The 15,257-nt window shown below is 39.8% G+C and overlaps 1 protein-coding gene across 5 annotated transcripts in view; it reads right to left on the bottom strand.

Annotated features, from left to right (window-relative positions):
- Nucleotides 1-15,257, bottom strand: part of MYO3B (myosin IIIB) — a 501,265-nt gene that overhangs the window by 299,088 nt on the left and 186,920 nt on the right. For all 5 annotated transcript variants that reach the window (XR_001002191.1, XR_001002189.1, XR_001002190.1 and 2 more), the window contains exon 9: nucleotides 2,972-3,127. Coding sequence is in view for 2 of the 5 variants with exons in the window: in XM_011945915.1 (XP_011801305.1) it covers nucleotides 2,972-3,127 (156 nt within the window). In the remaining 3 variants the exon portion in view is untranslated. The remainder of the gene's footprint in view (nucleotides 1-2,971; nucleotides 3,128-15,257) is intronic.

Genomic DNA, 15,257 nt, shown 5'->3' with positions numbered 1-15,257 from the left:
TTCCCTTTCCCTTTCCTTTTCCCTTTTCCCTTTCCTTTCCTTTCGTTTCCTTTCCTTTCCTTTCTTTTAGACAGGGTCTTTATCTGTTGCCCAGTCTGGAGTGCAGTGGTGCAATCAGTTTGCTACAGTGTCACACTCCTGGGCTCAAGTGATCCTCCCACGTCAGCCTTCTGGGACTACAGGCATGTGCCACCATGCACGGCTGATTTTTCTTTTACTTTTTATTATTTATTTAACTTTTTAGTAGAGATGACATCTTGCTACAGTGATCAGCCTGGTCTCAAACTCCTAAGGTTCAAGTGATCCTCCTACCTCAGCCTCCCAAAGTGCTGGGATTACAGGTGTGAGCCACCACACCCTGCCAAGCCAGTGGTTTTAACCACCACATTGCACTGCCTGCCAGGTGGCCATAACTGTGTAGAAAAATGATGAGTGGGTAATTTGGCCTCAATCATCTATACACTCACCTCAATTTTTCTGTGTGTGTGTTTTTTTTTTTTTTTTGTCTGCTTTAACTTGGAAAATCACAGCTTTAAATATATTGATTTATCAGCATGGAATGATATTTGAGGGTTTTTCCTGGTGGGCTGAAAAACATCTATGTAGCCAGCTCTTTGCCAGTTGCAAGAGGAAGTAATAGTACAAGAGAGGTGGCAGGTTACATGTCAATTACGTGCACTGTGTTTCCTTTGGAATTAATTTTCCTACATCCTAAGGAAGTGATTGTTTAAAGTGTTGATACCTATTTGTGAGGTTGTATTTTTTTTTATAGTAGTTCAAAGAAACACAAACCACTGAGTGAAACTCGAGATTACAAAGACCCTGTGAGAAGACTTTGCCACTACATGAGGCTTCTGACATCAAAGGAGTTAACAAAGATAAAGAGAAATTAGAGAAAGGGGATGAGAGAGGCTGGTGTTATGATTTTCTATGGTAAAAGGAGAAAGATTTTGGTTTTTTTTTTCTTTTTTTTTTTGAGATAGAGTCTCACTCTGTCACCCAGGCTGGAGTGCAGTGGTGTAATCCAGCTCACTGCAAGCTCCGCCTCCCGGGTTCAAGTGATTATTCTCCTGCCTCAGCCTCCCGAGTAGCTGGTATTACAGGCCCCCACTACTATGCCCAGATAATTTTTTGTATTTTTAGTAGAGACAGGGTTTCACCATGTTGGTCAGGCTGATCTCAAACTCCTCACCTCGTGATTCACCCACCTCAGCCTCCCAAAGTGCTGGGATGACAGGCGTGAGCCACCGCACCTTTTTTCTTCAAAAAGAATAAAAGAGAGAGAGAGCATAGATCTGGACAGGCAAAGTCAGGCAAATGTGAAAATCCAGATAATTTGGCAAATGAAGTCTTAGAAATCATTCCGTGGCAAATCCCAGAACAGGGAGACAAGGAGGAGATGTTGGATTTGACTCATACCCTTTAAATGTTGGGTTTGTATTCTGCTTAGTTTGTATTTTCTTTTACTTCGTCTTCATTTTTGGTGGTGGTGGTGCTGTGTGTGTGTGTGTGTAGGTGGCTGGTAGGGCTGGTGGCTGCTGTAAAGGAACCAAAACAAGGAAGAAAAGAGATTTCAGCTCCCTGGGGTTTAAACACAAGTTCCTACTGCTTCAAAAAGACCCCAGGTCACAAGAATTTCTCTGTATTTCTCTACTCTGTAGGGAGGCCATAGAAACAGAAATGGCAGTGGAAAAAGGAAACAAGTAGGAAAAGAAATCCACACTGAGCTATCCAAAAGGGAAGAAAAATCAGCAAAATATAGTCACCTTGAAACTACGCCTCCAGCTCCAAGAGTTCTGAGGCCAGTGTTTGGCTTTTTGATTACTAAACAGCTTTCTGCAGAATACATGAATATTTCTGGAACTTGCAACTTAAGATATTTTATTTTCTTCACCTCCAGTACTTCGAATGTTCTTTTAATAATAATGGACTGGAGCTTATCTACATCCTGGATGGTTTCATAAAACCAAATAATTGCTGAGCATAGGAAGGTTTATTTGCATTTAATTTTTTTAAAGAGAAATTCTGCCACCCTCTGGACAGAAATCAAAGATCTATTTCTTAGCAATTCACCAAGAAATACTGTTTAAAGCACTTGCCCCAGAAAATAAACAGTTTTATAAAAATCTACCTTCTAAAAAAAAAAAAAAAAAAAAATAAAAAGAAACAGTTGTTCATGTAATTATTTGTTTTCCTATTGTTTGTCATTTAATTTTTTTAAAGAGAAATTCTGCCACCCTCTGGACAGAAATCAAAGATCTATTTCTTAGCAATTCACCAAGAAATACTGTTTAAAGCACTTGCCCCAGAAAATAAACAGTTTTATAAAAATCTACCCTTCTAAAAAAAAAAAAAAAAAAATGGAGGATGAGATAGGGTAGGAATCACGGCTGCTTTAGATAGAATAAACAATACCTGAAAAATCTTACTTAAAAATACTAAATCGACTCTAAGGAGTTTGAAACTAAAGAGAAAATGGTCTCAGAGCACATTAGAGAAACAGCCTCCAGTGTTTAGCTCAAAATCTTTCCAAAAATCACTTTACAGCCTACATGACTGCTCTTCAGTCTACAACAGCCAAGTAAAGGTGTTTCACACAATGTCAGCCATGGTTGCTTTCCTACAGTTACCCTTATTGGTAAAAAAAAAAACCTAAATTTCTGTTAAATGTAAATATATATATTTGATTTTTTAACTAGAGCTAACTGAACACCAGGGCAGAGTAAGATTTCAGCCACTTGAGAGAAATTGGCCATAAGAGCACAAATAGGCAGTTTGTTTCTGAAGCTCTCCTGCTCTCATCCACTGGGCATGGAGTGCTTAATGTCATGTAAATAAAACTCTTAAAAATGCAGGGATGTGATAATTACCAGTAATAATGCTGGGCAAATCAAAACACATGACATGACATTTTTATAAACAACCACAGGGAGAAAGAAGAAAGAGAGAAAGAAGAAAGAGAGTACAGTACCTGGTTTTGGTAACAGGATTTAGATGCTTCTGGTCTTGGAGAACCTTGGCCAGCTGTTTTTGCAGAAACAAAACCTTTCCATGTACTCCTTTAATAAATGGGTGGTCAAGGAGATGTGTGACGGAAGGTCGCCTTTCAAAATCCTTAACAAGACACCTGTTTGCAAAAACCAACAAACAATCCAAAGTACAATCTTAGACACCCTGTTCACCTATGAATATGGGAGAGAGAAGGTAAAAGTTAAAACCTGATCATTGGTTAATGATACACAGCTCTTTCTTTATTAATATGTACCAGAAAATAGAAAAATAGTAATTCTCTATTAGTTGAATTAATTAAAACATCAGAAATCTGTCTTAGTTTGTTTTAAGCAAAGTTGAAAACACAATTTTACCATCAATTTGAAGTACTCAAAACACTGAAAACATAGACTGCTCAGACAAATTTCTACCTGCATTTTCATTACAGAAAAATATTTTCAGTGGAGTCAAGTTGATTTGTGTGTATATATATATATATATATATATATATATATATATACACACACACACACTTTAATTTAGAAATATGTAGAATTAAATACTATCACCTCAATTAAATCCTAATATATGAAATGTCGCTTGTTTAATGGCAGGGAAAAGGCATTTAGGACTTAAAAGGAGAGAAACTAATCATAAAGAAACCTTCACAGAAAGTTTGGCGCTTGATTTCTAATGTCTTCTGAAGAACCAGAAAAACCACAGAACAGGAAGTGACTACAATATAATTCAGATGAATTGGGATAGAATTATACAAACAGGGAACAAAAAGTCCATTCAAAATGGTAAAAATTGGGTTGCATTTAAACTCTTCTGTGGTTAATTGGTTAAAATCATACCGACATAACTACTTTCTGTTTTAGATTCAAAAGCCTTTTCAAAGCAAACAATGATTTAGTACATTTTGCTGCACCTTCTGTGTTATTCAAGATGATTTTGATACAGGGAAATTTCTAGTGAAATTGAATCTGATGAATACCCCTCCAATTGCCATCACATTTCTATTCTGCGTAGCTGCCCTTGGCGAGAGGAAGAAATTTTAACATCCACCCTTTTAAGCTATCAGTCTTTAGCCCACATTGGAGGCTTAGGATAAATAGATGCCATTTTGCCCACTCCATGAAATAAACATCTTTAGTTTACTCAATAGTGGCATGCTAGCAACATCTAACATACAACATATTTTTAATGAAATTCACTGACAAATGGTAAAAAAGTTCAGCCTCACCTTGAACATCTTTTCAGAACATTTAAGCAGAGTTCTTGAAACAATCCTCAACAGTTAAATTTACAAAAAAAGCTTTAGCCTTTGCAGTTTTCAGTTCAAAACACTTTCATATCCCTTACCTTCTAGTACCGAAAAGATGTTCGGTAAATTTCCCAGTCAGTCTGTTTTAGAATTGATTCAGGGGATTCCCTATTTATTGGAACTGGAGCTTTCGGCCAGAAAAGCCAACAGAATCTAAATTATCTCCATTCGGCTGCTTGCAGGACTATAAATACCACGTCTGCCTTGCCATGGGAAGAAATACATCATTTGACTTTTATAGGTTCAGGGCCTTTGGTATAATCTATTTTTATTTTTCTGTGAAAAATAAAAAATCAGTGCATATGCTTTAAAAAGACTGTGTTCATGCCTTTACATCAGCAATCTTCCCTTGATTCCTTGTATATTCATCTCTATATGTAACTATCAAAGTTAATATGCTTTGATATTATGCAAAAATGCTAATAACCATGTTTCCTGAAAAAAGAGGGAATCCAAGAGGTAGTTATACTGTCAGTAACATAGGTGCATGGCCCAGTCCTCCTAGCATTAGGAATAGTGTATAAAAACTCCTAAGGTAAACTTAGCTCCTATGTCCTCTGAGAGTTCCTACTGAAGATGCACCTGGTAGTTTTGCACACCCCCAGGAGCCTCAGAGGGGACAGGTAGGATGGGAGTGCGGGAACTGCTGGATCTGAAGCTAAGCCTGCTCAGTGAGTTTTTAATAAGTCACATCATGTCTGTTTCTCATCACCAAATAGGCATATCAGAATTGAAGTATTTCCCAAACATGGGGAGAGAAATTTCCTATTTCCTCACATAATATTCACCCCACCACCCATCCCCCACTTTTTTTTTTTTTTTTTTTGCTTTCTTCCTGTGTTAATTGTTGAAGCGTCATCTGACTACTAGGAAATGCTTGTTGAAAAGAACGAACGAACAAAAGGACCAGGAGTCCCTCAATAGCCTGTTGACTGGTGGCAACACTTCATATTAGTAAACACAGGGGCAGAGGCTGAAGGTGGGAGGAGGAAATTAATAAAAAATTCATAGCACGTGAAGGGGAAGGTGAGCTGGAGCTGCCTCTACCTTCCTCCTTAAGATAAGTACCTCAGCGCAGTGTTCCAGGTGAGGCCTGAAAACAAGGTCCTTTGGGTGCTTCGGTAAGTAAAGCTCCTTGAACAGGGATTGAGAAAGACTGGGAAACCCATACTCCATCCAGCCTTATGAAAATATGTCTCCACTGGTGTCTAGGGATGCAATTAAAGGTAGTATAGCTTATTTCACAATGTTAGCATCCACTGGAGAAGCAAGGCTTCCAACAAGGTCGCAAGATCATTTGATATGTTGGAGAGGGTCCCTCTCTAGATTATGGAGGAATAAAAGAAATGAGTGACCTGTAATCCCAGCACTTTGGGAGGCCGAGACAGGCGGATCATGAGGTCAGGAGATTGAGACCATCCTGGCTAACACAGTGAAACCCCGTCTCTACTAAAAAATACAAAAAACTAGCCGGGTGAGGTGGCGGGCGCCTGTAGTCCCAGTTACTCGGGAGGCTGAGGCAGGAGAATAGTGTAAACCTGGGAGGTGGAGCTTGCAGTGAGCTGAGATCTGGCCACTGCACTCCAGCCTGGGCGAAAGAGCGAGACTGTCTCAAAAAAAAAAAAAAAAAAAAGAAATGAGTGAACAATGAAGTCAGAGAATTAGACAAAGAAACTAGCAAGTAAATCTGTTATTGCTTGAAGATCCAAAAAATGAAGATAGTAAGCATTCTACTTTCTGGAAGCAATGATCAAGAGGATCTGTTGGCCAGGCATGGTGGCTCATGCCCATAATCCCAACACTTTGGGAACCCAAGGTAGGAGGATTGCTTGAGCCCAGGAGTTCAAGACAAGTCAGAGCAACATAGTGAGACCTCATCTCTACTAAAAAGAACTTAAAAGTTAGTGGAGCACACCTGTAGTCCCAGCTACTCAGGAGGCTGAGGCAGGAGGATCACTTGAGCCCAGGAGTTTGAGATTGCAGTGAGCTCTGATCACACCACTACACTCCAGCCTGGCAACAGAGTAAGACCCTGTCTCCAAAAAAAAAAAAAAGGCTTTGTTAGTTCTCCAAGTAAGAAAGACTGAAGTGGGTTGAATGTCTGTCATGATAAAGCCCTATTAACTTCAGTAGGGATGGCACCAGGTTCAAGAGGCTGAAGGAGAGACCCAAAACCAACGAATGAGACATAGGGTTTTATTAGGAGGATATACAGGGATGATGCAGTAGCCGTGTGTTGACAGAAGAACCACCACGGCATGCAAAAAGCATGCAGTTTATATAGCATTTTCCCTTCACTCCCTCCTCCTCACAACCTCCACCTGGCAACCTTCGTTTAACCTGAAACAAAGAGCCTCACTCCCCTGTATGATGGTGTCCCACAGGAAGAGCCCAGAGCTCAGATATTCCTCACAGACAAGGAATTGATCTCTGGGTTGGGCATGCTCTGAACTCCAAACACATATTCAGGTGCAACTGCCATACAGGGTCATCCTCAGGATATTCTCAAGTTAAATTGTTGCTGTCGGGTGTGTCTACCATACACCATCATACCACAGGATCAGCAAAACTGAACCTGAGTGTAAAGAGGAAGAACGCTAAGCAAAGTTGTGACTCTGCAATTGCATTGGAGGATTTTTAGGGAAAGGGCATGAAGAACTTGAAGGTATAGCTTTATTCTAAAACACTCCTCTATATATTTTTTTCTCATGGGGAGCAAAGAGCCAGTCTGAAATGGAATTATTATTTTACAGATAAATAGAGGAAAGTTATTCCTTAAGAACAGATAGAAAGTCCTGCGTTAGTAGATATCAGGGCATAGCATCATATCATTTACTCAGCAAACATTTATTACACAGCACCAGACTTAGCCAAAATATATAAATTAATTAAAAACTATGACCCTTTTCCTCAAGGATCTACAATCTAATTGGAAGGGTGGAAGGACAAGAGAAACACATGAAACAGCAAAAGCCCTATGTTTGCTTGTAGCTTCAGGATAAGAAATAATAGCACAAAAGCACAGGGCTTCAGAGACTGAGATTTTTTGATTCTAGCCCCTCTTTTAAGAGGTAAGGAAACGGGATCAAGTCCTGATAGCGATGAGGTCAATTCCTCAACTCCCACAGGAGGACCCTTCCCGCTCTGCTCCGTGTTGTTAAAAATGACAAAGGTACAATGTACAAAACAATACTTTGGGGCCAGAGGGAAGAACTGTAGTCAGGGAAGACTTCCTGGAGCTGGTGCGAACTGAGCTAGGTAAGTCTTGGGAGAAGTTTTAGAACTAAATTGAACTAAACTGGGGGAGCAAAGGCAGAAGTCATACTGCGGACAGATCTGCAATGCAAGAAGCAAGACTAGGCAAGCTGCAAAGCCAGTAAGTCAGGAGGCTACCAGAACACTGACCTTCACCTCCTAAGCTGCTTCCTTTGAATGTCGAAGAACAATTATTGCCTTTAGTCCCTTCACCAACTTTAACTAGGGTATAATTGTTATCGCTTAAGACTTTGTAGTTTGTTGACCAAAATTCTTACTGTTTAAGTTTGTCGGCTTGTCATTTCTATCCCTGGTCAACAGAGATTTAGTGGATGAAAACGAAACTGACAACTGGGATTCCTAAAACTCCTGATAGCTTCCATGTCCTTTTATAAAGCAAGAGAGAATCCTTTAACGTGATTTGGAGAACAAACAAGTAAAATTAAGGAGTTTTAATATACTTGTTCATTTCAGGCATTGCTTATTAAACCAGGAATTGCAAATTCCAAATGAAGACGGTCTTCCCCCAGCCAGGGACTGAACAGTTTTTACGAAAGGATGCATACAATGTTAAACTCTGTATGGGATTGGGGACCAGCCAATGCGAGGTGAATTAGGGGAAGCACTAGACACACAAAGCATTCCATCAAAAAAAGAAACTAGTTTCCTAGTCAAAAGAGGTTGGAAAACTTTGGTGATTCTCTAAACCAAGTAAGTTTGGAGTTTCATAATGCACACAAGCCTATTAAAGGTTCTTACAAGAGCTGGGGTAAAAAATAAGTTTAATTCTGTTTGAGCCCACATTTCCAAACTTACTCAGCCACAGAGACCTTTGTTTTTATTTGGGCCCCACAAATGATATCCTTGGAAGTTCTGTTGTAAGCAATTAGTCGCATGATTTTAGAATGGACACCAGAGTCCTCAACTCAGTGGACTGAGGGGAGACTGGAAGAACCCTTAATTATTGCCACATCTGAGACACTCTGGTGGGCTATCATTTCTGCAAAAGACAGTGTTTCAACCTGGGGAGACATTTTCCTGAGCTCAGTTCTTTCCGGAGTCCTTTATTCTAGAAAAAAAGTAGCAAGAGATAAACTACTTTTCCCCCAAATCATAAGTAATTCTTTCTTTCATTCATTCCTGGATTTTTTAATCTTTTTTTTTAAATTTGGATTTAGGTATGCTTTCTGTGTGCTAAAAGACAAAACAACAGAATAACAATTTATTTATACCATGAGATATATACAAGAGACTCTGAAATAAGGCTATGGTGGGTGGTTTGAATATGATAGAAAAGTCCACCAGAAGATAAAGGAAGCAAATTTCAGCCTTGAAGGAAATCAATCCACTACCTAATTTGAAATTCTAGTACCTTCCATCATGCTTTCTTGGCTGAAGATTAATTCTCAGAATCTATTAGTGTCACCACATTAAACACAGGTTGTTGCAGCCATTTGCAGCAATCTCCCAGTCTGGCTTCTGCCAAAAACAGGCAAAAAGGAGACATTTCTTAGCAAGAAGCAAGGTCGGGCTCTCGAGCTGGTGGTGTTTGTGCACTCTCTGCTCCCAGACAATAGTGCTGTCGTGACACAGCTACTCTGTGCCTGTAAACTGCCATTTCGTAACCAAAAACCCAGTGCCTGCAAGGGGGAGCTATTTGTCAAGAGCCTCTGACTGTTGTTTGCCAATGAATAAAACACTTGATAGAGAGCAGCTGAAAAGGCAAAAACTAAAAATACTAGTGAACTGGGTAAGAAAAGCATGAGGGTGAGCAATTTTATTCCATACACTGGGGCAAAACTAGATCAAAACTCAGGATTTATGTCTCTTCTAATTTCTGTATAAATATTCTGTCTTTTATACTGCCTGCTATTTTTTTGTAGGCCTGCTACTTGAATTGTTACGTGTTCCCGTTGCTACAGAAGATCTAAACATTTTGGATCTGAGCAAGCATTTCCCTGCCCTGTGATTCACGGTGCTGCCCTGTGGTTGCTATCACCGTCAAACAGAAGGCTGACTGACAAAGAGGCCTCTACATCAAGGGGAGAAAATCCTCCAGAGGATACACTAATTATAGGTTAAATATCAGAGCCCAGAGTACTCTGTCTCAGAAGAAAATTTCCATGCTGCAAGACAAGACTATGACAAACAGACATTTTCCCAAAATGACTAATGCCTCAAAAGAGGGCAGAATCAGAAACTTGATGTTGTGCATGGTATTTCTGTGAAACATCACCCCCCTGTTTGGTGGAATATTTCACTGCATTTCAGTTTTCCTGAAGTCTTTCCTGAAGTCTGAATATCACATTTGATGCTATTTTGAAGTTTCACTGGTGAGAACTGAAATTGCATGCTAACTTCACACTTGGGGTGGGGAAGTGGGGTCCTCCCCTGAAACAGGTAAATGAGAACTGGGAGTGCATTACTCAGTTACGCAGGTCTATGGTTGTCAATCAGAGGAGAACAGTCTGTATTTGCTAAAAGACAAAAAGCCCGGAGAATGTAGGATGGAGAGTTTTAGAACAGGAAGTTGAGTCTCCCTTTGAAATGAGTAATGGGAACAGAGTCTGTGTAAAAAACAAGAGACCACAGGGCTACTTGACAACAGGGCAGCTGCCATGTTGCCAGAGATCCTGGGGCAAGGTTTGAAAGATAAGCAAGTCAGCCTGATCTTTAGACAAAGCTGTCAGCACCAAAGGTCCAGAGTGAGCTCAAGTGAATATAGGATGGAAATAGAAAGGAAAGAACCCTGCATTTCCTGAAGCCTGAGACTGGGCCAGAAACTTGGGGATAAAGAACATCTACTTTTCTCACCCAGAGAAGATTCAAAGAAAGTAAAGAAGGTGACGAAAGAAAACACATAGGGTGGTTTGAAGTCAAAATATCAAATCTCTGAGCAAATGGGACAGAATCTACCTCTAGAGTTAAGAAGTACGCACCAGTGTGGCTGGAGAGAGTCCCTATGCAAAAACAAGGCCCGGGATCAGAGACCCCCACTAAGGCAGAGAGCTGCAATGTGTGACCCTGTGATGCCCCAGGGTTGCAGCCTGAGTGAAACCTGTCAACCGGGAACCTCTTTACCCTCTATCTCTAATCCCTTGGTCAATACGAAATAGTTAGAAAAGCCCAGACTGACTGACTATGTTCTTAGGGAAGGAGATGTGGCAACAAAAATTCTACATCCTCAAGCCCTGCTTGTCTGGGGACAAGTGGAGAGCCACACTGAGAAGGAACAGAGGAAAGGAGACTATACTATAGACAACAGGCAGAATCAGTCTGGCAGGGGGAAAAGGAGAGAGATGTAAAAGTGCTAAACAAATGAGATGAAGTTAGAAGGGCCAAGTGAACCAGGCCAGAGCCAAGCAGCAGGTCAAGATAGGGCACAGGTTCAAGGTAAAGAGAGGTATCTCCAAGAAAAAGTCACTGAAGGCACACTGACTGAGGTGGCTGTTTTATTCTTGTTATTGGCACCTCCTTCTTGTGTTTAAGCTACACTTTCAAACCATCATACGGCATTTGACAAAGAATGGGGATGAGGAAGCCCTCTGCTGGACATGGTGGCAGCCAAGAAGATGTCAATTTTGTGTCCGAGAACTAAGGCAGTCTTAAGGATTGTTAACTGGTGGCCCCGAGTCATCACCTTCTCCCTCCTCCTGGCTTTCTTTTTATTTGGTTGAGTCTTTATAAAAAGCACCTTGCAATTAACCAGATATTTCTCCAGGAAACTCCACCCATGTGACACAGTCAGGGAACAGATAAACATGAGCCATTACTTCATTGCACAGCCCTAGCAACTAGCTTATCAAATTGTTAGTCCATGTTCAAATGCCACCCTTTAGTTCAAAGAGCTGGAAAAGGTGTGGTCCCTGGGAGATCACACCTAAAATGGTCAGAAAGGTTATTGTGGGGAATAAATGAGATAATTCATGTCTAGTGTTTGGTACATAGTGAACACTTGATAAATGCCAGCTACCTGGGTCAGACACTGTACTAGTTGCTGGGTATACAGTAAGTCAGTCCACTGGAGGAAGACCGCTGTGGTACACCTATTGATAATTAGCAGTATGCGTGCTACATAAGTGTCTTACTCCATTTTGCACTGTGCTGTCAGATGACCGAAGACTTTATAAAGAATAGGTACGTAGTTTCTCACAGTCCTGATGGCTGAGAATTCCAAGATCAAGCCTCCAGCAGGTTCAGTTGTCTGGTGAGGGCCGCTTTCTACTTCCAAGATGCCTCCTTCAGAGGGGAGGAATGCTGTGTCTTCACAGAGTGGAAGGCCAAAAGGCAAGAAGATACTAACTGCCTCCCCTTCAAGCCTGTTTATCAGGTACTTAATCCTTAATCTCATTCACCATGGAGAGGCTCTCATGACCTAACGACCTCTTAAAGAACCTACCTCTTAATACTATCACAAAGGCAACACCTGAATTTTGGAGGAGACACATTCAAACCACAGCAAAAAGGAAATGTTAACATGCAGTGGCTCCTTGAGTTAGATGTGAACAATACTGTGCTCATTAGTTAGCTGCTTTCTCTCAGTGTGATTCCTACCACTGAGGACAAATTTCTGTTTGATAGCAGATGTCCTGATCAGAACTTTCAAAGTTCTGAGTGGAAGGGAATTTCTGGGGTCTGGCAATTCAGCAAAAGCAAAGAACTTTGGCATTTTCAAGTTCATGCCTTTGGGTAATTTTTTTAATGTCTGGCTCATTTCTTTGATTCAAAAATCAATTTCCATTTTGACAAACAGTCATGGTCTGCTTCTTAGTTCAGGCTTAAATGCCCAGGGACACATGAATTGTATTTCTTCCCATGATCCTACTTGCCACCCTTCCCTGAATTAAATCTACAGTTCTCATTTGTATGCATTCTTCTCCCTACAAGAAGAAAGAATAGATAGTACCCAGCCATCCTCTAACAGAAATGAACAATCCGTTCCACAGTGCATGATCGTTACATGCTCAGGACTATACCAGAACTGGGGTTGGGGCTAAGAGAGTGCAAATCAAACAAAAGACATTATATTCATCCACAAGAAACTTATCAACTTCTGCTGTAATACCACACTTACACATATGAAAGATTTAGAGAATCAGTTGAGATTGATTTCATTGATTCATTCAAAAATTTGCTAGGTATTTACTGTGAATGGTGCTACAGCAAATGCTTGGGGAAAATAATGCCCGGAATGAGACATTTGCTTTCATGGGATTTAGAAAGAAGTAGTAGAATAGACATGGACATAAATAATAATAATTTAAGGCTGAAAAGCATAAGCACTAGAATAGCTCAGACGAAGTAAATAATTCTAATTAGGAGCAAGAGTTTCACATGAGAGATGATCCTTGGGTCTTAAAGAACAAAAGGGGTATTGACAGGAAATGCAGGAAAGAGGCATTCCAAGTGGAGGGTGCAGTAGCCTTTTGAGGAAGTTCATTGGTATAAAATGCAAGGCTCATCTAGGGATATGAGTAGAACAGAACAATGCAGTTATAATAGAGATGGGGTGAGAGTCTGCCTGGAACATCTTTTCAGAACCTAGAAGGTCTTGCTGGTAAGTTTGGGCTTTCTCAGCCACATTAAACTAAGGTTCATGAACAAGGATATAACACAATTAGATCTTTGCTTTAGAAAATAAACTGACACCACATTATAGATTAGAGGGAGGGAGTGATTTCATTTAGGAAGAATACAGTCTGAAGTAATGAAGTGGAAAGGGAAAGTTGATGACTGTAGCCCTGGAACTTGAAGACAAGTCAAGAGTGTTAAAAGAAAAGAGAAGAGGTTACCAACAGAATCTTAGGTAAACTTAAATTTAATAGACGGGCCTGTAGCTAAATCTCTGTGAACATCAAAATCTCTTATCTTCACTACCCAACTAAAAGGACCCTAAAGGCCATTAAGTTGCCGATCCTGTGTTCCCTTTTTAGTTCTCATTGTATTCAACCTCTCTGTTCAAGAGGTCACTAATGACCACTATTACCCTGGTTTCTTGAAACATTCTGTTTCATTGCCTGTAGTGATGCTACATCTCTGAGTTATTCTTTTACTTTTCTGATCACTCTTGCTCATTTATTTTCATTACCAGGTGGAATAAGATGACAAGGGCAGAGGAGATAGGGTATGCAAAGACAAGGAGAAGTGAAAATAGAACTGACAGCTTTTATGCGCACAGGCTTAGAACTTGCTCCTGAATAACTACTGCCTTTGCCCAGTAGCTCAAATGTATAAATTAAGTAATACAGAGGAAATTTGCATACTATGGAGAAGGCCAGCCCTATTCTTGGAGACCCACAATCCCAAACAAGTCTGTAGATTCTGCGAAAATGAGTGGGTGCAACTCTAATGTGCATAGCTGGCATTAAGTAAAAATTTTAAATGTAAGAAAATCAGCAAAAACTGCTCAATAAAATTTACAACTAATTATTGCTAAAAATTCTTATAATAGCTTTAATAAGATATAATTCACATACTATATAGTTCATCCATTAAAAATGTACAATTCCATGATTTGTAGTATATTCACACAGTTGTGCAACCATTACCACAATCAATTTTAGAACATTTTCATCACCTCAAAAAAGAAACTCTGTATCCATTAGCATTCATGCCCTATACTCCCTCAACCTCCTCAGTCCCAGGCAACCACTAATCTACTTGCTGTCTCTATAGATTTGTCTAATCTGGACACTTCATGTAATATGTATGGTCTTTTGTGACTAGCTCATTTCACATGTTTTCAAGGTTCATTCATATCATAGCATATATTAATATTTCATTCATTTTATTGTTAGATAATGTTCCATTATATGGATATACCACATTTTGTTGATCCATCTAGCAGTTGATAGACACTTAGGTTGTTTCTTTTTTTTTTTTTGAGAAGGAATTTCGCTCCTGTTGCCCAGGCTGGAGTGCAATAGTACGATCTCAGCTCACTATAACCTCCGCCTCCCGGGTTCAAGTGATTCTCCTGCCTCAGCCTCCAAAGTAGCTGGGATTACAGGCGCTCTCCACCACGCCTGGCTACTTTTGTATTTTTAGTAGAGACAAGGTTTCTCCATGTTGGTCAAGCTGGTCTTGAACTCCCGACCTCAGGTGATCCGCCCACCTCGGCCTCTCAAAGTCCTGGATTACAGGCGTGAGCCACTGCGCCCAGTTGGTTGTTTCTACTCTTAAGCTATTATGAATTATTGCTACTATGAACATTTCTGTACAAGTTTTTATGGGACACATGTTTTCATTTCCCCTGAATTGCTGGTTATGGTAACTTCATGTTTATCTTCTTGAGGAACTACCAGGGTGTTTTCCAAAATCATAACATCATTTTACATTCCTACCCATGTATGCAAATTTCAAAATATTCCATCTTGTTCCAGAAATAACTTAAGACAACAATAGGTGCTTAAATAAAGGTATATATGATAAGGAAAGACAAAAAAAAGTATAAACCAAAGAGAAAAATGAAGCAAAGTGGAAATTAGAGAAGAAAGATACCCCCTGGAATCTAATAGGAATTAGAATACCAAATAAAAGACTGTTAGAGGTGTCCACAAATGGGGCTCTGGGCTTTATATCAGACAATGTGAAAGAAAAAATGTAGTCTGTTTTATATATATTATACATACATATATATGTGTGTGTATTTTTTTTTTTTTTTTTTTTTTTTTTTTTTTTTTTT

Source organism: Colobus angolensis, unplaced genomic scaffold (genome assembly GCF_000951035.1).
Source record: "Colobus angolensis palliatus isolate OR3802 unplaced genomic scaffold, Cang.pa_1.0 Scaffold247, whole genome shotgun sequence".
Classification (NCBI taxonomy): Eukaryota; Metazoa; Chordata; class Mammalia; order Primates; family Cercopithecidae; genus Colobus; species Colobus angolensis.
This window is presented reverse-complemented; position numbering and strand designations above follow the sequence as displayed.